Genomic DNA, 22,773 nt, shown 5'->3' with positions numbered 1-22,773 from the left:
CTACTTGTTAAAAGATTTGTTGAAGTTCAATGCCGCTCGTAGTTTCTTCCGGATCCTAGGTGATGACCAACGTGAAGCAGTTCTCAAGGCCGCCAGTCCCTTGTGTTCGTTTTTTGTCACACCTTCGTCCATGTCATCTTCCTCCGTTTTTATTTCCATTTTCTGAAAAAAACAAGCGGTGAACAGCCATTTGCTTGTTTAATGTCGTTTTCGATTGAGAACCTAGACACTAACCCAGGTTAGTTGCTTCAAACAAACGTTTTTAATGGAACTGTGTTGGGTTCTCGCAAAACAGCGGTAGTGCGAGCGAACCCGAAATATATTTCAGGTTGGAACCCAACTCGGTTTTCAGTTCAGTGGAGCATAACCTAGGTTCGAAACTGGCTTCAAACAAACGGTTTGACAGCATATAGTTCCGAAACTGAGTTAGTTTCTGCCTCAAACGAAAACGACATAAGTCTCCATCGAATTCAAATATATCGATGGAGGCGCGTGGTTTATTGTAACAAACCTGAACTATCAACCGAAGTAATTGGTGCTGAACGTCTTTTTTTTTTTTTAACAATGGAGAAGACCTTTATGTCCTAGCCCAGTACACGTGCTAACGGTAGGGTCCAATCTACCACACGGGGTGCACTGGGGGCGTGTCGGACTCGAATGGTGACCAGCCATTAATACCGACTAAACTCCATTGGGCTCCGCCATCATTCCTCCCAGGAACTACCTCTCGGTATTACTTCTGGGGGGATGGCTGTACTAAGTGTACTCATTCACTCTCACTCGCGCGATCATACATCCTGTATGAGGCTTACTTGGGTGCTCTCTCAATCACACTTTGATTCGCTCTCAAACACTCCCACATGAGGCTGACTTTTGTGCTCACCTTTTACGTTCCATGCGAGGCTGACTTGTGTGCTCACCTTACTCATTTCTTGCTAGGCTTACTTTTGTGCTCGCCCTACCCATACATGTGAGGCTGACTTGGGTGCTCACCCTATCACCTGATTCACTCTCAATCGTGCCACTCTATTGTACCTTTGTCACTCCCTCTGGCATCCCATGTGGGACATTTTTCTTAGGCCCCACTTCTGACATACCATGCGAGGCTGACTTTTGTGCTCACCTTTTTCATTCCTTGCTTGCTACCAACCTGTGAGGCTGACTTATGCTCACCCTTAACATGCAGTGTGAGACTGACTTGGATGCTCACCCTTTCACTCCTCTGCCACGCCATGAGGCATCGATAGCTTAGTTCCAACATACTACGCTACGACCCTCCCGTCTTGGCATGAGGCAGTCCACTTATACGCCTATACACTCACTCTTCTGTCTTGCTTCGGGGTGGCTGGGTTTACCCCTTACGCGGTTGCCATTCGCTGCGCCAACCTACCTCGGCATGAACAGACCATTCACTCTCTTATTTTGCGCTTGGCCTTTTTCGCTCCAGCTAACCAATCACTAGTTAGCCGTGCCCGCCGTCTGTTGCTCGGTTCGCCAGATTACCTGTAGCCTACTGGCAATCTGGATGGTAGCAGCCGAGACTGCGTTCCACTTCTCCACCGTTTGACACATCCGCTGGATAAGGGTATCCGGGGTTGTGTCCCAGCCACAGACGTCAAGCATTGCTCTTCTTTCGACGTCGAACCGATGACATACGAACAGTATGTGTTCGGCAGTTTCATCTACACCTGGGCAGTCCGGGCAGACTGGGACCTCCGCGTGCCCGAACCTGTGGAGGTACTGACGGAAACAGCCATGGCCTGACAGGAATTGTGTCAGGTGGAAGTGAACTTCCCCATGGGGTCTTCCCACCCAGCTCGATATGCTAGGTATCAGCCGGTGGGTCCACCTACCTTTCGAGGAGTTGTCCCACTCACGCTGCCATCTGGCGACCGAGGTCACCCTGGTGCGCTCGCGGGCTCCCCTATTTCCACGTAGCTCAAAGCACTCCTCATCTTCCCGAATGACCAGCCCGACTGGCATCATGCTCGCTATCACGCAGGATGCATCGTGTGATACCGTGCGGTAGGCAGATATCACTCTGAGGCACATCACGCGGTAGGTGCTCTCCAGTTTCTGTAGGTAACTGGTTACCCTCAGTGCTCTTGACCATGACGGGCCGCCGTACCTGAGGATAGATACGGCAACGCCTGCCAGTAACCTACGTCTACTGGCGCACACCTTTGAGCTGTTGGACATCATTCTCGATAGTGCCGCAACAGCAGTCGACGCTCTCTTGCACGTATAGTCGACATGGCTGCCGAAGGTCAGCTTGTCGTCTATAATGACTCCGAGAGACTTCAGACTTCGCTGTGAAGTGATCGCGACTTCTCCCACATGGATAACTGCATGTTGTGCCGACTTGCGGTTGTTGACGATAACTACCTCCGTCTTATGATGAGCGAGCTCCAGGCCTCTCGCGCTCATCCATTCCTCCACCGTGCTAATCGCGTGTTCTGCGGTTAGTTCTACCTCAGGAATTGACTCCCCGTAGACCTCCAAGGTTACGTCGTCGGCAAAGCCGACGATCTTGACCCCAGGAGGGAACTTCAGTCTCAGAACCCCGTCATACATGAGGTTCCATAGCACCGGGCCTAGGATCGAGCCCTGCGGGACTCCGGCGGTAATCGGAACCCTTTTCTGACCGGCATCGGTCTCGTATAGCAGTACGCGGTTTTGGAAGTAACTTTCCAGGATCCGGTACAGACCCACCGGTAGGCTAAGCCGGTGTAACGAGAGCGCGATGGCATCCCAGCTTGCGCTGTTGAATGCGTTCTTCACGTCAAGTGTCACTAACGCACAGTATCGAATACCTCGCCTTTTTCGTTGGATCGCTATCTCGGCAGTATTTATCACTGAGTTGAGAGCGTCCACTGTGGACTTACCCTTCCGAAAGCCAAACTGGTTGCTTGACAGACCGTCCGTACCTTCCGCGTACGGGGTGAGCCTGTTGAGGATGATCCTCTCAAGCAGTTTGCCAGTCGTGTCTATCAGACAGATTGGTCTGTACGCCGATGGGTCGCCTGGCGGCTTCCCGGGCTTCGGCAACAGCACCAGTTTCTGCCTTTTCCATCTATCGGGGAAACGGCACTCGTCAAGGCATCTCTGCATAGCTAGCCTGAACATGTTCGGGTTCGCTATGATCGCTGCCTTGAGAGCGTTGTTCGGAACTCCATCCGGCCCTGGAGCTTTGTTCATTGCTAGGGATTTAGCCACTGCGAGTAGTTCTTCGTTCGTCACTGGAGCCACCATTTCGACCGTGCCCGCACTGTCTCGTAGTGCAGGTGGCCAGGGGCTTGTGGCTCGAGACGGGAAGGCTATTAAAAGCAGCAAGAGAGCGTGTTTCGACAACCTGTGTGAGAGTGCCAACGCGAATCCGTGGGGTGACGCCTACCGGATTGTGATGGCCAAGACCAAAGGGGGCTCCTCACCCCCAGAACGGTCTCCGGACCGGTTGGCAACGATTATCGAAGTACTGATAATCGTTGCCAACCGGTCCGGAGACCGTTCTGGGGGTGAGGAGCCCCCTTTGGTCTTGGCCATCACAATCCGGTAGGCGTCACCCCACGGATTCGCGTTGGCACTCTCACACAGGTTGTCGAAACACGCTCTCTTGCTGCTTTTAATAGCCTTGTTAAGGGCTAATTTCGCAGCTCGAAACACTTCACGGCGGTTCTCTCTTGCATCCTCGGTGCGAGCTCTTTGCATCCTACGTCTAGCTCTGAGACAGGCTGACCGTAGAGCTGCAATCTCGGCACTCCACCAGTATACCGGGCATCTACCGTTTCTTGGCAGTGTTTTTCTCGGCATAGTGGCGTCGCACGCGCGTGATAGAACAGCTACCAGCGCATCCCCGCTTAGACTGTCGGTGTTGGCCTCCAGTCCCAGGGCCGCGGTGAAAGCTTCGCTGTCGAAGTGATTGGACTTCCACCCGCGTACCTGACAGGGATCTCCCGCCCTCGGATGCTGCACACCATAGTTGATCTTAAAGCGGATTGCTAAATGATCACTATGGGTGTAGCCTTCGTCTACCCTCCATTCCATGCCTGGAGCCAGACTCGGGCTGGCAAAGGTCAAATCAATCCACGCCTCCACTCCGTTTCTACGGAATGTACTAGCGGAGCCATCATTAGCTAGCACAGTATCGAGTTTCGCAAACGCTTCCATTAGCGCTTGACCCCTGCTATTTGTACAGCGGCTGCCCCACTCCACTGCCCAAGCGTTGAAGTCTCCCGCTATTACTACCGGTTTCCGGCCCACGAGGTCCGACGAGAGCCTGTCGATCATCTGGTAGAACTGTTCTATTGGCCACCTTGGTGGGGCGTAGCAGCTGCAATAGAACACACCATTGATCTTGGCAATCGCCACACCCTCGGCGGAGGGGTGTATTACCTCTTGAACCGGGAACCTTCCCGTTGTACAGATTGCCACTATTCCAGACCCGTCCGACACCCAATTGCCGTTGCCGGCAGGGATGCTGTACGGGTCTGATAATAGGGCGACATCTGTCCTCGACTCCGAGACCGACTGCCACAGCAGCTGTTGGGCTGCTGCACAATGGTTAAGATTTAGCTGTGTGACTCTCACGGCTTCTTCTTATTTAACTCGCCGAAGGGACACGAAGGTCCGCCCATAGCAGTGCTGAACGTCTAGCAATCTTTCAATGTCGCGTAGTTTATGCTGCTGCTTTTCCAACTCCGTCACAATGTAATCCTCGTGGCTATTCATAATGAAATCGATACCTCCTGATAACATGCAAGACAAAACTGAAACTGTAATTAACATAAGATAAATCATTATCCTACCTATGTCGTCATCGATAAACGGATTACAAAACCACTTCCGTAGAACCGAATCCAGTAATCCAAGCTCTGATTTTTTCTCATTGGGATACTCGGTAAGTTCAATTTTATCAACAGTTTCGAGCCACTTCTGGGGCAGTTTCCTCTCCAGCACGGTGTGCAGCTCAACCTGCATTGCCAGTCGCTTGAGTTGGGCATTCCGGCGAATCGATTCGATATCTCCAACCGCTAACCCGATCAGGAGGTTCATCAGTAAAATCGGCATCAGTATCATAAAAAGACCTATCCCAATTGTTTGGGAGAAGGAAAAAAACGTGACTGTAGGTTGATGTAAGATGATACGGAAACTACATTGACTTACAGAGAATTCCAAACGAAGGGATTGGAAATGGTAACTCCGAACTGTAGAATGGTTGTACATATGTTTCGAGAAAATCTATTTCACCCAGCATCATCGCGAAGGTTTGGACCAGCGACATTGGAATTGATGCGAATGATACATGGTTTGCCTGTGGGTTGATTATCTGTGAATTGTTAATTTAGGAACCAAATTGAGGTTTTTGATGTAGATGTGATTTGGAAGTCAAAACTTGTGAGTTAAATAAACGACGCCTGTTGGTTGATGAAAGACACTGACTTGGCATTGCAAAACCAGATCTAGATGGGTCATGCGAAAAAAAAATGTTTTACCGTAAATATGTCGTTTTCAAGTCTTTAGCCAGTTTATTTAAAAAAAATACTACGGGCCACCTACTTGCCCTTATTTGGCGACATAATTTGATCTTATGTACCCCAATAATACAATAATAATCGCTCACTTCGCGATGAATGATTCACATGAGTTAAGTGTAATCGCGTATGTACGGTTAGGTCACTGAGTACCTTCACACCGTCACCAATTTTTATATTGAAAATTTTACTTACCTTTGACAGTAAAATGTAGAAAGCAAGACCGAACGCGATTATCAGTATAGAAAATACTGTTAGTACTTTCAAAAGTGTCTGCAGAATTTCCAAAAACATGACAACGTAGATGCCGATCTAAGTGAAAGGAAATAAAGTAGAAACAAACATTAAACAAATTTGATGTTTTCTGTTATAATTCTTTTAAGTATTACTTCAGACCTGTTATCGAGATACTTAAAATAAATGGTGTTTTTATCATTTTTTTCAATCGCTATTTTTATGGCTGTGTTGACGTATCATATATTTTTTAATTTGTTTAATTTTATTAAATAATTTTATCATGTCAAGAATATACGCTTGAGCAAGGACATCAAATTTTGGAAGTTCCAATAAAAAGGCCGTTTGGTCACAGAGAACAGACATCCACGATTGAACAAATATGTTAATTACATTTGTGCAAAGTTTTGAATATACGAATGAATGAATACACGTTTAACACTAGTGCCACCACATCACCTTATCCCAACTATCCGTAAAAATCCATTCCGCAACTGGTTCGAAATCCCGAATGGCTTCAGTAGGGAATCTGGCTCAAAGGAAACAAAAGATTCCTACGGTTGATGCATTTGAGCTGGGATCTATACTGAATGCACTCAGAAGCCCGAACCGGTTCCGGAACGGTTTGATTGGGTAGAGGTATACTGCCCATGATCGCATATTTGTCCCGTTTTCTATGGGATTTCCTATGTTTATGAGATTGATTTGCGATCATGGGCAGTATAACCGCTGTCAATTCAGTCGAACTCAGCCACTAAAAACATGACGACAGTAGCGGTCCTGGTGGAGACATCCCAACTACCTTCGAAAATATTAGGGATTTTAACACAAGTTGAATGCTGAAGATGGATGTCTGTTCTCTGTGGTTTGGTCAAGCAAACTTTTTGCAATTAGCTGCCAAAAATTATCGTTGCGGGCGAAGCACATATTAAATAAACAAAACTAGCTATACATGATGACCAACCAGAAAAAATTCCAACGAACCCACTTCAATTCGATGAAATGACTGTGTCGTGTGGTTTGCTTCGAAAATGATGATGATGATGGTCCCACCTCATACCCCCACAAAGGTGTGAGCTGAACGATTTATCTAAAAGATAATTAATATTTTGATCCATAACAAAACCAGTTAACAAAAAGAAACGGACTGGTTCAATTTGCAGACATAGCTTTCCTTCAAAAGAACGTTACCAGATACATTTCGAATATTCCGCCAACAACCAGGGTCCATCAAGAAAATTTCCATTCCGGGAAGATACTTGATGGAATCGGGAATTGAACCCAATAGCTTCCATTTCCGATAATGCTCTGTAAGACTCCTCCCGCCTGACCAAGACATCGGTACTACCACCTGCTAAGGTGAGCAGTGACGAGCCTAGTGGCAGTGCAGAGTCCGGTCGAGTTATATCATCCACATCAGACCCCTTTATTGAAAGTTTCCTACCATTAACCCAAGGCAATCAAGGGATACTCCTATCAGAGAACATCCTTGATTGATCAGGAATTGAACCCGATATCTAGTAGTTATCAGAAGGAGTCATCAAGCCCCATACTCAACGAGCTAACTCCGTTATTACCACTATCGCAGCAATAACCGAACTTAACTCTATTGTCGAGCAAAGTCAACACAACTCCATCATCAAATCAGACCTTGATCACAACAAAAGTCTAAAAGCTTCGATTCAACCCGATGAGCTTTTAGTGCTGGTCACCATGTTCGATTTCAAGTTAGTCTCTATCTGCTTAGCGCGCGCGTGGCTCAGACTTTTGTAGACATCTCATTATTTTTTAATAACTTTAATAAACAAGTAACAAAAATCCATCATCATCATAGCGAATATAATAACTTAGTGTGACTAAATGCAAATAATAGAAGAGAAAAAAAATACAATCTTCGTGGTATTACATAGTTATTCAAATAACTCCAAAATATAAAAATTCAAAAAATCTGTCTACAAAGCAGATTTTACGTGTGAAATACATAGTGTTTTGAACTCCGCTAATGTTGCTGCACGTTTAATATGCCTAGGCATCGAATTGAAAAAACTTATTCCTTTGTACAACAAGGAGTTCTGTGATCTACTAAATAAAAAGTTTGGTGTTCTTGGATCCGACGCGTTTCTAGTGTTGTACCTATGCACATCACTTCCTCTTTCAATTCGATCACACAAATATCGAGGCAGCATTCCATTAATAATTTTAAAAATGAACACCATTGTTAAGTAATAAATTCTTTGCTTCACAGAGAGCCATTGTAATGCGCTTAGCATGAAACTAGAGGAAGTGTATCTGTTACATTTTAAAATTAATCGCATGATTCTATTTTGCAATCGCTGTAACCTCAATATTTGTGTTTGATTGGCAAGAAACAAAATGGACGGGCAGAAGTCAATATGTGGTGAAACAATAGATTTATATAATAAAATTTTACTACTAATTGTTAAATCATTTTTCAGACGACACAATATACCATACTTTTTAGCAATCTTTTTGATGACATTGTCGATGTGAGACTTAAACGTTAACTTGTCATCAATGATTATTCCAAGATATTTTAATTCACTAACGCGATCAATAGTCTCACCATTTATTTCAACGTTAACGTCAGGCCTAGTATTAGCCGAAGAGATGATCATATATTTAGTTTTAGCAACATTTAACTTTAATTGTTTAAACTTTAACCAACGAGCAAGGGAATGCAAATCTTCGTTCAAATGCGCCACGGCTTCATCTATATCCTTAGCTGCAATGAACAGAACAGTGTCGTCAGCAAACAAATTTAAGTCACAAAATCGTAAAACTCGCCTCATGTCATTTATATACATAATAAATAAAATAGGACCTAAGACACTACCTTGCGGCACTCCAAGAGGATTGCCGAGAGGACTAGATACAAAATCGTTAAAACTAGTTTTCTGAGTTCTATCACATAAATAATTTTCAAACCACTTATGCGCTATCCCTCCGATACCCAATCGCTCTAAAGTTTTCAAAAGTAATGGTCTCGAAATTGTCTCAAAAGCGCGTTTCAAATCCAAAAATACAGCAAAAATAGTCTCTTTAACCTCGATTTTCTCTTTCCATTTTGCTAACACTAGATTCAAAGCGGTTTCGCAAGAGTGTCCCTCTCGGTATCCCGATTGCTCCGGAATTAGCAAATTATTATTATTCAAATAACTCATCAGCTGGCCCTTAACAACAAGTTCTAAAATTTTCTCTAATGTGTGCAACATGTTAATGGGGCGGTACTCTTCGGCTTTATCCGTCCCAGTAACTTTGGGAATAGGAATCACAAGTGATTCCTTCCAAACTGTCGGCACGTGCCCAGTTTGTAGCGATTCATTTACAAGGTCCAGCAGATCGTGTCCGATGACATGAAAGCAATCCTGTATCACTTTTGCATTGACATTATCGATACCAGCCGATTTTCCCAAAGAAAAACAAATATCTTTCAATTGTTCAAAAGTGATTGGGTGAAATCCATCACGTCTACAGTTAATATTAATCGGCTGTGTTATTTCCGCAGGTTCACTGACCAGCTCAATACTTTGATTGATCAGTTGCACACTGTTAACGAAATAACTGTTCAATTTTTCAGCTATTATTTGCTCAGATTGTTCTTCTATCCCGTTAAAAGTTATGGACTGCGAGGAGCTAGGTTTAGATTTAATTAAATTCTTTAGGACTTTCCATAACTCTTTGCTGTTGTTTTGATGTTGATCGATCTTCCTTTGAATGTACTCACATTTGGTCTTTTTCAAAGCTCGTGAATAAATATTTCGCGCGTGTGTGTACCGATTCCAAAGACGTTCACTATTAATTCTGCAAAATTTCTTGTACTTTTTATCCCTTTTACGTTTCAGGCGCAAAAGATCTGAAGAGTACCAGCTGTTCGAGTTATTTAAATTAATATACTTTTGAGAAACTAAACTATTTGTACACTCTTTTAACACATTAGTTAGAACAGCTGCCTTGTTATCCAAATTTCCATTCAATTCCGTAAAATCCAGGCTTCTCGAAACCAGTTGAGACATGGCTTGTTTCGAATATCTTTTCCAGCACTTAATTTTAACTTTATCCTCCTCACGGTTGGGTTCACTCTCCAGCAAAATTGAAATTGTCTCATGATCTGAAATTTTACAATCGGCCTCTACATACGAATGAACCCCATCAAAATTGGAATACACGTGATCTATCAATGTTCTACTGTGTCTGGAAATTCTTGTAAACTCACTAACCGTTTGCTTGAAATTGAAAAACTCTGCCAACTGCTTCAACTGATTCGAATTTTGATCGTTGAGCCAATCAATATTGAAATCGCCCGAAATTACATTAAGTTTGCTTAAATCAACGAAATTCTCCCACCAGTTTTCTAAAATTTCTAAAAATCGTCGATCGCTAGAACTAGGAGAATGGTATACTACTGCAAAGTTTCCCATCTGCATGCCTCTTTCAACTGATATACCCAAGAACCAATTATTATCAACTGCTTCGTTTAACCGAACGTTGAATTTAATCGATTCTTTGGCGTAAATAGCAACTCCACCGGTATGTCTGGAATGAGATAGGCAAAAAGCAACTTTATAACCCGGAATGATACTGGAGCCAAGGTCAACACCATTTGCGAGCAATATCGCGATACAGTTGAGGACTGGTTGCTTCTAAATCTTACGTATCAGTCCATGGTAACATACGGTTGGAAAAACCTTTTTCTAAATAAGATGGGGCAACAAGTCAAATCGCCGTTGCCGATAGACGAATTCCATCGAAAAACGCTAATTTCGATCATCAGCCTCGTTCTTGCGATTTAACGTTGTTGGATTTTTGACGGAGGACTACGTCTTTGTTTTCGATATAGGGGCACGTTGCAAATTCTACAAAAATGGTATGTAACGAAAAGTGGTCCAATTTTAAACGCATATAATTCAGCCATCTCACGAAAAATTTTCAATTTTTTTGCGCATGTCGCTCCAAAATACTTCTAAGAATAGATTCCAATAGGTAAATCCAAAGATTTTTGATATCATGGCATTAAAAATTTAAATAATGAACAACCTAGTCAAAATATCGCGCATTTACACACAGAAGATAGCGCTTCACTAGTCCAGCACGACAGATTTGTGTACCTAGCGTGCTACGCTTCTATGAATGACGTCATCATCGACTATTTAAACGGACGGATTTCGCCGAAGCAGCTCAGTTTCCTGTTGAGCGGCAGGCGAAGCAGATCACTGTGCTGTGTGCTTTTGCAGTCAGTGTAGCTGAGTTAGAAGCCCGTTACACTACCTGTGGAGGTACGCTACCCAGTGAATGCGAATGAGCTTGTCCGTATGCTATCTTTTGTGTTGTGCTCGTTTCCAGCACATTTTTATGTATAATTAGGGGAACATGGGGAGACTTGACCAGGTTTTCAGCTAAAACTGCATAAATCTCTAAAAAAGCCTTCAATCCCCCAAAAATCATCCAGATATAATGCGCAAAGTTATTGCGCGTCTTCATGATTTTTTGCAAAATTTTTAATTTAATTTTTGAAAAGTTACAAAAGTTTTTCTGTGATCGTTTTTTCTGGTCAAGTCTCCCCATTGCGGGGAGACTTGACCAAGGCGTGGGGAGACTTGACCAAAAGAATTTTGAAAAATCATAACAAAAAATAATGACATAAAACATACTGTAATTATTTTTTCCCTATTGTCGAGATCCTTAGGTAGCAGTAAAAAATACAAAAGAGTTGCATTTGATAAATTTTGATTTTTTTAAATGCATTTCTTTTTAAGGATTAACTGTACTGCTTGCATTGCACGTTCACACGTCACGAAATCAGTCCTACTATTGCTAACTTGGCTTACAAATTTTAAAATATAAAGACTTATGTTTGGGGTGGGATTTTTTTATGGCGTGATTAACATTAACAGTAGGTACCAAAGCATAATAAATATTAGGAATTTTGTATCTTTCTTCAGCTGATCGCCACTTGGTCAAGTCTCCCCAACATTAGTTATTGCGTTCAATTTCATGCGAATTGTAGTAATAACTATTCCAATGTTCCAGTTTATGTAAAATCATTTCACTGCTTCACAAGGATTAAGATGGTATATTAGCCCTTTAATAGTAATTAGTAGTCGAGTAGATATGTCCATACAAAGTTTAATAAAAAATTACATCATTTAATGCAAATTTATTAATCACGTAATATTTTCTGCAACGAAAGGAATTTTTACTCCAAACTTTCAAAATTACCTTAAGGGATCGAAACAAGTATAAAAATATTTTTGAAAAAAAATTAAGAATCGAATAGAAGACGCCATAGCCGAAAATAGAATTTTGCGCTTGGTCAAGTCTCCCCATGTTCCCCTATTCGTACACAAAATAGTTTGTACATGCGAGCTCCATTTGCAAACACGGGTAACATAGTGTCGTGGTATTAGTTGTCTCTTTCGCTCTACCCATCATCATCAGCGTTGATTCATTTTGCTTTGTGCGCTTGGGTTTAATGTTTGAGGTGTATGTGTAGGTAGATAGATCTAATTTGTTACTAAATTGCACAACGAAAGTTTATTATTTACGTTCGATCAATTCATTGATTCATTTGCCCATCACGTGATTCATTTCCACTCAGCCTATAGTACTTTGATTCTACTAATAGGTACATACTACAAAGCCTATTTAAGAAAGAATACACTGCCACTTGAAAAACCGTTGCAAAAACGCATCTTGTGCATATTTAAAATTGTGTTCGATTCTTATATATTTATAGTTTCGATATATGATTAAGACCACTGCATTCGCTATATTTGTATGCGTACTTTAGGAAAGTTATAATAATGGCAAAATATAACTAGAATGCTTGGTCTATACATGAAATGTGATTATATTGTCTAAAATTTGATTTTTCTTCACTGGTCCAGGTTTTTTATCACACACAATCGAAAAGGTTTTACAAGCTAATCTTATTCTATAAAGATTTAGCTCCAGATATTAGTCCGGTCACAGTTTTCTGTACTTTCTTCAGATCTTCTTAAATAAGTTTAATCGGATTCGATCACCTACTACAAATGAAATGACCTGATAACCAAGAAGGTTTGGTTTAACATGTAATATTCGATGTTGATTGGTTGTGATTAAACCATACGTAAGAAATATGTTTGATTTATTATTACTATAAATGTAACCCCATAGGGCTGCCCCTTGTAGTTTGGTGCTACGTTAAGTTTCTCGTCTACACCGATAAACCACAAGCATTTGATGATCTAGACGCCAATATTGAATGCGTTATTCACGAAAATTCTCCATTTGTTGTCGGAAAAATGACCAAAATTTGACCGACCAAAAGGTTTTTGAAACATTGTCACTACTGACAAATTATTTCAAAAAATTAAATTGACCATGTGCTACCAAAATAAACAAACAGCGATGCACACTTGTTCAGAATGCTAATTTAGTAGGAATATTGAGATTTTATTAAAACTGAACAACTTAGCCTTATCATGTCTTTGTACGTGTTTGTAGTTTATGAGCACCTCCCTTTTGTTAAAACAACAGTGCTTATAATTTTATCGAGATCAAAATTTAACTTTATAATTATTCTAGATACGACCTTCAGTGAAGTTGTAGAACGACAAGTTTTAGAAAAGTTTGCTGAAGTCATGTAAGTAAGACTTTCTCAGCCATACTTTTCATTTTATAACAAATTAAAAATCAATAGTTAGGATGTTTCTTTGAGTTTCCTAGAAAAACTCCTGTATTCAAATAACTTTTGCGGTAGGGGAGACTGAGGAGACTTGATCCACGGGGAGACTTGATCCCATCATTGTAACTCAAAGGCGGATCAGAATACATTAATCGAATATACTAGAAATTTGCTTAGTTTTACCTAACCATAAATTTCACTAACACAGAAAAAAATAAATTTGGCTTGTGTAACCAATTTTTTACCGATCTAAAAAAAATCTCAGAGGAACTGAAGAAGATTTATTTTCTAAATTTACAAACTTTTATAAAATTGATAAAAATCACCCACTACATACTCTACTTTTGCATACAGAATTACAGGAGAATGTCAATTATATGAATACGTTATAATTGAGCTGATTTTTTTGCTCAACTATATTTTTACTAAAGTTTGCTGAAATAGATGCTATGGGTTCACTTGATCCCTTGAAATTCGTGGAGATTTGATCCCTTTCGCCATACTTCATACACACCACGGGACCGTTCATAAACCACGTAGACCGAAATTTGAGAATTTTTAACCCCCCCCTCCCCCCTAGTAGACCTTAGTAGACTTTTACCAACCCCCCCCCACGTCAAAAGTCTACGTAGACTTTTAATTTTTTTTATTCGAAGGAAATGTGAATTTAGCAAGAAGCACATTATAATGTTCAATTGAAAATTAGCGATTTAGATTTTTATCAAGCTTTTTGAATATTAAAGAAAGGTTTTTCACATTGTTTTTTTGTCTATGATTGATCAAATCATTTAATACCGATTCCAGGTGCTTTCCAACATTTGTGTAGCGGAATACTTTTTTTCAAGGTTAGTCACTCAAATATATGTAAAAAGATATATTGCTATAACTAGCTTAAATTTTGGCCGAAGTGCGACCTACACCAACAATGCAGAACTGCTAAACACTTTTTGAGCATTACTGGTGCATTCAAAATTGTTAAATTATAAGAAACAATTACAAATTAATGCTGCCAATGTGTACTATCATCTAGACTAAAATAATAAACCAAACATGCACACAAATTTCACTTTTCGTGAACAAATTTCAATATTTCCAAGATAATAAGATAATCTAAATTGTCTTATTTGATCAAGGGAACGAAGCTATTGAAATCTTCCCAAAAATATTTATATTTCTTATGTTATTAATAGCCGTATCACCTTAGAGTATTATCGCAAAGTATCAAAGTTTAACTCCGAATATTTTCGAAGATAAATATAGTAGAGACGGTTTGCACGAAGTTGCATAGGGTCAAGACGTAAAATTTAACGGGTGTTTAAAGATTTTGAAATCAGTGTAAATGATTGCAAGAGAAACTGATTAACTCGAGTAAACATTTTGTTGTAGAAGTTTAACTACACTACTGCTTTAACCACCGAAATCAATAAATAAAAAATAAAAAAATTAATCTACTTATTGTTAAAAATCGGGTGTTTTGTGGTTACAATGCTTAACTTTGACCATTTTTTAACTTTTTATGGTTCATGCATTTAACCCTCCGGAGGTCGCGCTTATGGCCCACTGAACGAGCAGCTGCTGGTGTCCTAAGACGATTTCGCTAGATTTTCAGAGCAGCGTGCACTCAGTGCACTAGCGCGACTGCCGGAAGGTTAATGGTTCATGCATGTCTGCTAACTAGGGGTGGTTCAGATGATTTCACAGTCAAAATCTTCCGTCGAGAGGAATTTTGGACGATCGTCTTTAGAACTGTCATTTTGTATCATTCCTAGATCAAGACTATATCAAAGTATACGCAAGAAACAACAACGTGTGAGGTTGTCCAAAAAAAATCGTGGGTTATGGGTTGAGTGGTCGCTTAACGAGTAGTTACCTCAATAGTGTACTAGCTTTGAAGTTTCTGCATAAATACTGAATAGACCGATATTTTGAATACAACTCTCTTTAAATCCCATTCATAATTAGTAATACGAGAATAACAAAAAATAAAAGTCTACGTAGACTTTTTCAAAGACCCCCCCTCCCCCCTCGTAGACAAACGTAGACTTTTGCCAGACCCCCCCGTCCCCCCTATGAGTCTACGTGGTTTATGAACGGCCCCCACTGAAAATAATCAAATTCACACCAGAACAATTGAAGTCATTGTTGCCATAAAATAACAACAAAAAATGTCAAAAATGAACGCTTCTTCCTAAAGAAACATAACTGTAATTCTTTACTACAGTATACGTAGCAACCATTCATCCAACATTTGACGTTCCTCAACCATAATAAAGACAGCTTTCAAATAATTGCACGGAGATTTGGGGAACTCAGGTGAGAGATGCGTAATATGTAGTAACAAAAATAACAATATCTAATCATAACAATTTAATTAATACCTACTACAATCCATTAATAAAATTGAATGGGGTAAGGTACCCATTTTTGCCCTATTAGGAAGGATATCACATTATTTCATTAATAATTTTATTATTTCAGCTTCTTTGATTTGTTATAAAGGTCCAATTTTGTTTTCGATTATAGAGGTTTTAACCTGAAGGTCATTCGCCAGAGCCAATATAATAACAAAATTGTCTTGAGAATGGTGGAAATCTTCTGTTTGAGCGCAGCAAAATCTCTAATCGAGTACCCCAATTATCACAATACCATTTGAGTCAATGCTTTGAGCAAAGATGGCAGACGCTGCTCTAACCAAAGGTTTCAGATGGGTAGGGTGATAATAGAAATAGGGCAAAACAGGCTTATTACCCTGCATGCTCTTTTAAACACGTTTTCAAAAAGGAATCAAGTGTCCCCAAATTAGGGATCGAGTCTCCACTAATCTAAGAATTTTCAATTTTTTTGTTGTTTTCCAGAAATGCTCATAGCTCATGTCCAGTATAATATTTCCATGTAATTTTTTTATGATTATTAGTCAACCCTAGAAACAATATAAAACTACAAAAAATACATAGTTTTTTATCATTCCACGGAGTTGGACTGAAAAATAAAAAAGGGGATCAAGTCTCCTCAGTCTCCCCTATTGATTTATTACTGAAGTAGTCTTCAGACTACTATAAGATTGTTTTGAGGCGAATAATTTGTTTCATGGCGCCTAACTATTATCTTTTTTACATTTTAACGACATTCAATTAGCTAGAGATTATTGGGTAGGGAATGTTATGAAAATTAGAGCCATAGTACTCAAGTGAGAGCAAGGATGTGAAGTAAACAGATCGGAAAACTAGAAGTGGCAGGGTCATTAGAACAGGCTTAATATCGTACGGGCTTAATCTTTGTCTTCTGTTAATGAGGGTCGAGCTTAGGCAGTATCAAGGTGCTTAGAGTTCTAAGGTGATTCGTTTTCGTCAGTAACTAGGTGAGGAGTGAGGTAAGCATGCAGCAGACTGCGGGGAAGAAAAATGACAGCGCACAACTTTGTTTACCCACTGAAATCAAAGCAAACATATGAAGAGAACTAGTAAGCAATGTTGTTAGCTGTCGTTTCTAAAACCAACATGGCTGATCGGCGTTTTTGAGGATCGTATCACCTGAGAATAAAAACTCCTTGGGCAGTATAACTACAAATCACCCGAGTTCACTAACATGTGTCCTAGTAACGATAGACGTGTCCATCTTTACCGTGACAACCGACTAGTTTTCCGATCTGTTTACTTCACATTCTTGCTCTCACTTGAGTACTATGGCTCTAATTTTCTAACTTTCCCTACCTAGTAATCTCTAACTAATTGAATGTCGTTAAAATGTAAAAAAGAAAATGTGACTAACATAATCGAAATAAAAAAGGAAAAAAGAACTAACTATTATCGTTGAAAAGTTATAAGCGCCTTTTCGCCAAAAATTGGGTTCATTGGAATACTAATATCATTCATTAGGGGAAACAAAAATAATTTTTTTACAACTATATATAAGGGGTATAATTGAGCTATTACTGGCTATTTGACAATATTTTTTTTTTCTAAAATTTCGCAAAATTGATTCCAAAAAAATGAGTTTTTGATATTATAAGTACTTATATCTTTGGACTAATATAAGTTAGTGTTTTGATGCATTAGAAGGAAATGTTTGTCTTCAAAAACACTGAAGAATATCTAAAGGATGTGTTAGAACAATATGAAAACTGCAAAAGTTATATTAAAATTTTTTTGTCATGACTTTTCTCTTGGTAGTATGTTTAAATTACTTTCACAGTGAACAATAAAAAACAATATAAAAGTTTCGTTTCCATGATAAATTTTTGCACTTTATAAGACTTTTCTATTATTTTAAATAGTAGGTAGTGTGGTTCTAAAGTTAATAAAACCGGAAAATTAACTTTTTGATTGTTCGGGATAAAGTTTTTCAGTCTTGCTGAAAATTTAAGATAATTAAATTTAAGAAAACTTTGTCGAATACACTGGAACTCTATATGTTGTATTTTTCATTTTACAAAAAAATTACTGAAAAAATAGGGTGGTCTTTATTCGCATAACTTTTGCAGTTTTTATTTTTCAATAAGATGGCTTTAAAAATACCCTACAGATATTTTGAAGGAGAAAAGTTTGTCTCAATATACTGAACCGCTAACTTCTTTCGTTAGAAAGTTATATGGTCGGTGTTAAGTCAGACCGGACTAAGTGACATGATATTTATTTCGAGTAAAACGAGCTTAAATTTTGAATCGCATCATCCTTTACATTATAATTCGAAATTCATTTTTACCATAATTCTTGTCTATTACAGTGAAGACCCGGTTTTATCAACCCCCGATTTAATCAGCTTTTTATGAAAATAATAGTTGGTAGTTTGATGGGCTCTAGCAGACGAACCAAGTTGAATTCGAGTAAATCGTTTCTTGAGCATATTTTTCTTATCTTAGAGATCCAAAATATGCAAAAACATTTTTTTATTTTTTTTTTAAATTTTGCGCTGTTAAACCCCCTTAAGGGAAATTTAAACTAAATAATCGGAATGGGTTATGAGACCATATATAGAGACTAAAGAAGAATATTTTAAGAGCTACCGTTTATTAAAAATAAAGGAAAATACATGTCCCGATTTTGTCAATGTCCCTTTTTTATCAGCCCAAAATTCATCAAGGGGCTGATAAAAACGGGCTTTTACTGTATAACGTATTTCAAATCTGGTAATAGTCAAATGTAGCAGAAGAAATTTTCTATCCAGTGCAATCATTATCTTATTTTTTAAAATTTTGCGACTCAGTCCGGTCTGACTTAACACCGACCATATATACTAAAAATGAACTGTCGTATTTTCTGTTTTTTTGGTGATCTATACTACAAAGCATGATATTTCATATGACAGCCACAGTATTGAATGATAAGTGCCCTAATCTAAGATAATGCCATTTGAAAAAGTTATATTTTTTATGGAAAAGTTCTCATAACTTTCAAACGAAAACAGTTTGGTAGTTTGTGAAAAGAAACAAATGATTCGTCCAATAATTACTTTCGTGTTGTCCAAAGGACACTTAAGTGTAAAGTAAAAACTACTATAGCTATAGAAATAAAACTGTTTTTTTGAGAAACACCCTAAACATACATTTAGATTTGTCGTGCAATGGATAGAGATAGAGCTTGCATGTCTTCAACATTTTTAAGGGGGTGTCTGGTGTAGAGGGCAAAAATAGTCGATTTATATTTTATTTGCTTAATTGTTAGTATGGATCCTCTAGAAAGGTCTCCCGCAATTTCGGTGGCCTCGCTGAAATTCTTTTGTTTTAAACAACCATGCATTTCACGCGCGTATTTGCTATAACACACGCAGATTTCATTCTAGCGGCAAAATTTTTCAAAAAACTAAGAGCGATAAAAATACAGTGTAAACAATACACTCTAAACTACTTCTACTCAAATTTTCAAGAGAAAATAACCAATGGGTCATTTTCTATAGCGTTTTTCCATGATGCAATTTGATGTGGGACACCCTTTAATAGCGTTTTTCTCGAAACAGCTTTTTATTTTTTATTCAAATTGGCGAACACGATAACTCAAAAACTAATCAACGAATTGACTTGATTTTTTTATGAGGATACTAAATAAGTGTAGCCTGTCGATGAGCCACAGAAAACTGAATACAAATTTTTTTCTCCATTTTATTTGGAAGAAAAATGAACGAATTTTATAATAAAATATAAGATTTCTCGGTTTTCATACTTGAACTTTTTTTTTATTTTTTGAGGTTCATTGACTAACTACAAGTCTAAGCTTTACAAAACTTATTGAATTTCTCGTATCAGACAATTTTATCGAGAGTTATCGTGGTCGCCGCGGCGCTCCTCGACTTGGAAATGGTTGGACGTCTACTCTTGATGTATGTATGTAATATTTTTTTCGTACGCAATAAATGTATAAAGTGATCCTACATTACACAAAAGATCTATTGTTGCCTTGCCTTCAAAATCGTAAAACAAAATAACTTTCGTTTTAAGCACATTACACCAGACGCTCCCCTTAATGCGCATCTACAATCTACATTATCGAAGACAGTTAAACTCAATCTCGAACCGTTAAAAGTTCGATTTCAAATTGTATTGCTAAAATTTGAATCACCCTAGCTCTTTTTTAAACAAAAAGAAGGGTCTTGCAAAGCGCAACAACTTTCCTAAACATATTGTAAGGCTAACCCTAATAAAAAATATTATAAATTAACTTTAACACATATAGTGCAACGATTCCACCTATTGTTTGGATGATACCCTAAACAGGTTGTTAGGTTCTTAAATCATACGTTATTTATTAGGGAAGTTACTTAGTTTTAGGAAAAAGGTAAAATTCTTTCTAAATTTATTCTGGAGTACTGTGCAGGTTGTCAACAATTTTTTGTACATTTTATTTTAATTTGAAAAAAAAAATGATAGAAAAACCCTTTACAAAAGTTTCTCGGTTACGTGGATATAGATAGTGCTCAAATATTTTCAATAGTATCGTTTAGTTTATCATCTTTCAAGTTGTATTTTAAACTGATTTTGATCCGTCGGACAGTAAATGAAAAAAATATTTCAACACTAAGAAACACTACAGACTAAATACTTTAATTTAGTTGAACGACCTACGTAGAATACTCAACATTACTGTTTCATACCAACCTGATCGAAGCGTCGCAAAAAGAGCAGCAAATTGAACCATGCCAGAAACACCGTCACCGAAGCAGCAGAAAAATTTTCACTGTAACAATGACCGCCGTTAAATATTGGCCACACCATTATAAGGGCGGAACAGTACAGAATCCACAAGATGAGGTTGAACGGCTCCATTAGGTAGTTCCATTTTTGCCTGTACGCATGTAACATCTCGTGTAGTGCGTTGGAGATGACGTAAACTATAATGATCAACCCGGAAACCAGCGTGGTAGTTGTGATGGCCATGACTGCTACTTGACTCGACGGAGGCAGCACCGGAAGATCATTTTCAGTAATGACGGAGTTGTGTGATGCGGTTTTCTGTGATTAAAGTTTGTAGTTATTTTGCCCTGCCGAGTACTAATTTGACATTGGGTTTGGAAGCTGTTAAGTGTTAAGCTAGTAGAAGGATTGTCAAAATTGCTACTCACGTTGTCAAGTGTGTGGAGAGGCAGCGAACTGTTTTCCATGAGCTGAGAAATGAAAAGCGTCACGAAGAACAGGAAAACACTGTAGAACATAAGATTCGCGAGGGGGAAATATTTTCCGTACGAGTTCCATTTCATCTGAAGATATTTCTGGCTCAACGGATGGGTCAACAGTTCCACACGGCCATGAGCGACCATTGCCTTTAATATGTATAAAGATAAACATTTATTTTTATGTCAAATGGGCAACATAAGGTGAAATAATTGAGAATGTAAAATTGATATCATTAGAAGTGAGAAAGAACAGAGAATAAACTATGTACATGACAATGACAAAGAATGCAGCGATGTTGAAGCAAAAGCTTAACGTAAAAGTATTTCCTTTAACTATCCAACCAGTTTTAAAAGAGATAGTGTTAGTAACTTTCCACCTCCATATTTATTTAAACGAAATCACACTTTGTGGGAGTCTTGTCCCTTTTAATAAACAACCTATGTTCTTTTCGATAGGGTTGACACTTAAAATATTTTAATTTGAATTTTAATAAGTGCTTAATATTTGAATACATCTTTGGTTAAATTTTACGCGTAAAAGAAGAAGCTATTTTTCGCGATCTTTCTAGAAATTTTTTTTTGAAATTTTAAATATTTTTATACACTTAAGCCTTCAAACGAATTGTTTCGTAAAAATATGTCGCACAATTGCGGACTTCTGCGTTTCTCAGGAAGAATTCGAAAAATTGCTACATTTATTTGAGGTTTCCTGAAGAATCTGCATTTTCAGAATAAAATTGTGAGTTTAACGCGCTATTAAAATATTAAAAATCGGTCTTAAACTGCGATTACCGGACAATTTGAAAGAATCTTGAATGTGACGAGCGAGTGAGTGGTTTTCCCCGCGGTCACGTTCGCCCATGCGCACGCACACCCGTTTGTCGCATCTCTGCGTTACGTTCTGTAATTTGAAAAGTTGGGTTATGAAGTTTGGAGAAGATAAAACTTTTTGGTTGTATCCAACGGGGAAAACAGATCGAAATGGTGAATGCAGAGGCAAGATTCGAACTTGCAACCCTTGGGACTTCACAAACCTTTATGCCATCTCTGGGATATAATAACTTCCCAAAAAGAACACATGATTATCGCATTGGTGACAGTGACTCTAAAGCACACAACCGCAGCTGCCAGGTATTGGCAGTTAATTCAAAACAAAAAATATTGTTTGTTTAAAAAAACTCATTTTTTGATCTTGTAGAGCAGCACCCCCTTTAATTGATCATTCAGCGTATATTTTGTGCAACAATCCTTATTTATTTAATTAGCTTTGGTAAATTAGTCGTTTCTCGAGTTAAGCAAGCGTTATAAAGTCCTACGACCCTTCATAATGGCTGTTATCACGAGCCTAATCCTAGAAATTATGTACTATACACAAACACAGAATTCGATAATGACCTTTACTTACATTCAATACATGCAAGGGTTGCTGGCGCCATTTGGGGTCGTCTAGTTTTTTCCTGATATTTTCCACCTCTTCCTGGGACATTTGGTAAATATGGAATGAATATTTGATCTGCGATACGTGGAAACGGGAGAACCGGAAAATGAAAGGATAGAAATGAATAACATGCAGTTTTGAACAGATTTCTTCGTATAGTAGTAGTAAAGTAGTAACGTTTTCAATGATTCTTTATATATCGTCGCTGTTGTGCTATCGAGAAAAAACGATTTTTATAGCTCGAGATTGAATATCTTGATGGTAAAAACAATTCAGAGAAG

General features: G+C 38.8%; 1 protein-coding gene across 1 annotated transcript in view; it reads right to left on the bottom strand.

The window, feature by feature from the left end:
* Window positions 1-22,773, bottom strand: part of LOC131687928 (transient receptor potential cation channel subfamily A member 1-like) — a 37,988-nt gene continuing 15,215 nt past the window's right edge. The window contains exons 7-15 of the mRNA XM_058972025.1: window positions 22,460-22,567; window positions 20,943-21,201; window positions 20,540-20,823; window positions 5,727-5,843; window positions 5,164-5,326; window positions 4,806-5,084; window positions 4,648-4,772; window positions 512-538; window positions 1-162 (exon numbers count right to left, since the gene is read on the bottom strand). Coding sequence (XP_058828008.1) covers window positions 1-162; window positions 512-538; window positions 4,648-4,772; window positions 4,806-5,084; window positions 5,164-5,326; window positions 5,727-5,843; window positions 20,540-20,823; window positions 20,943-21,201; window positions 22,460-22,567 — 1,524 coding nt within the window. The remainder of the gene's footprint in view (window positions 163-511; window positions 539-4,647; window positions 4,773-4,805; window positions 5,085-5,163; window positions 5,327-5,726; window positions 5,844-20,539; window positions 20,824-20,942; window positions 21,202-22,459; window positions 22,568-22,773) is intronic.

Source organism: Topomyia yanbarensis, chromosome 3 (genome assembly GCF_030247195.1).
Source record: "Topomyia yanbarensis strain Yona2022 chromosome 3, ASM3024719v1, whole genome shotgun sequence".
Classification (NCBI taxonomy): domain Eukaryota; kingdom Metazoa; phylum Arthropoda; class Insecta; order Diptera; family Culicidae; genus Topomyia; species Topomyia yanbarensis.
Note: the sequence above shows the minus strand (reverse complement) of the source record. Positions and strands in the feature narration are given on the sequence as shown.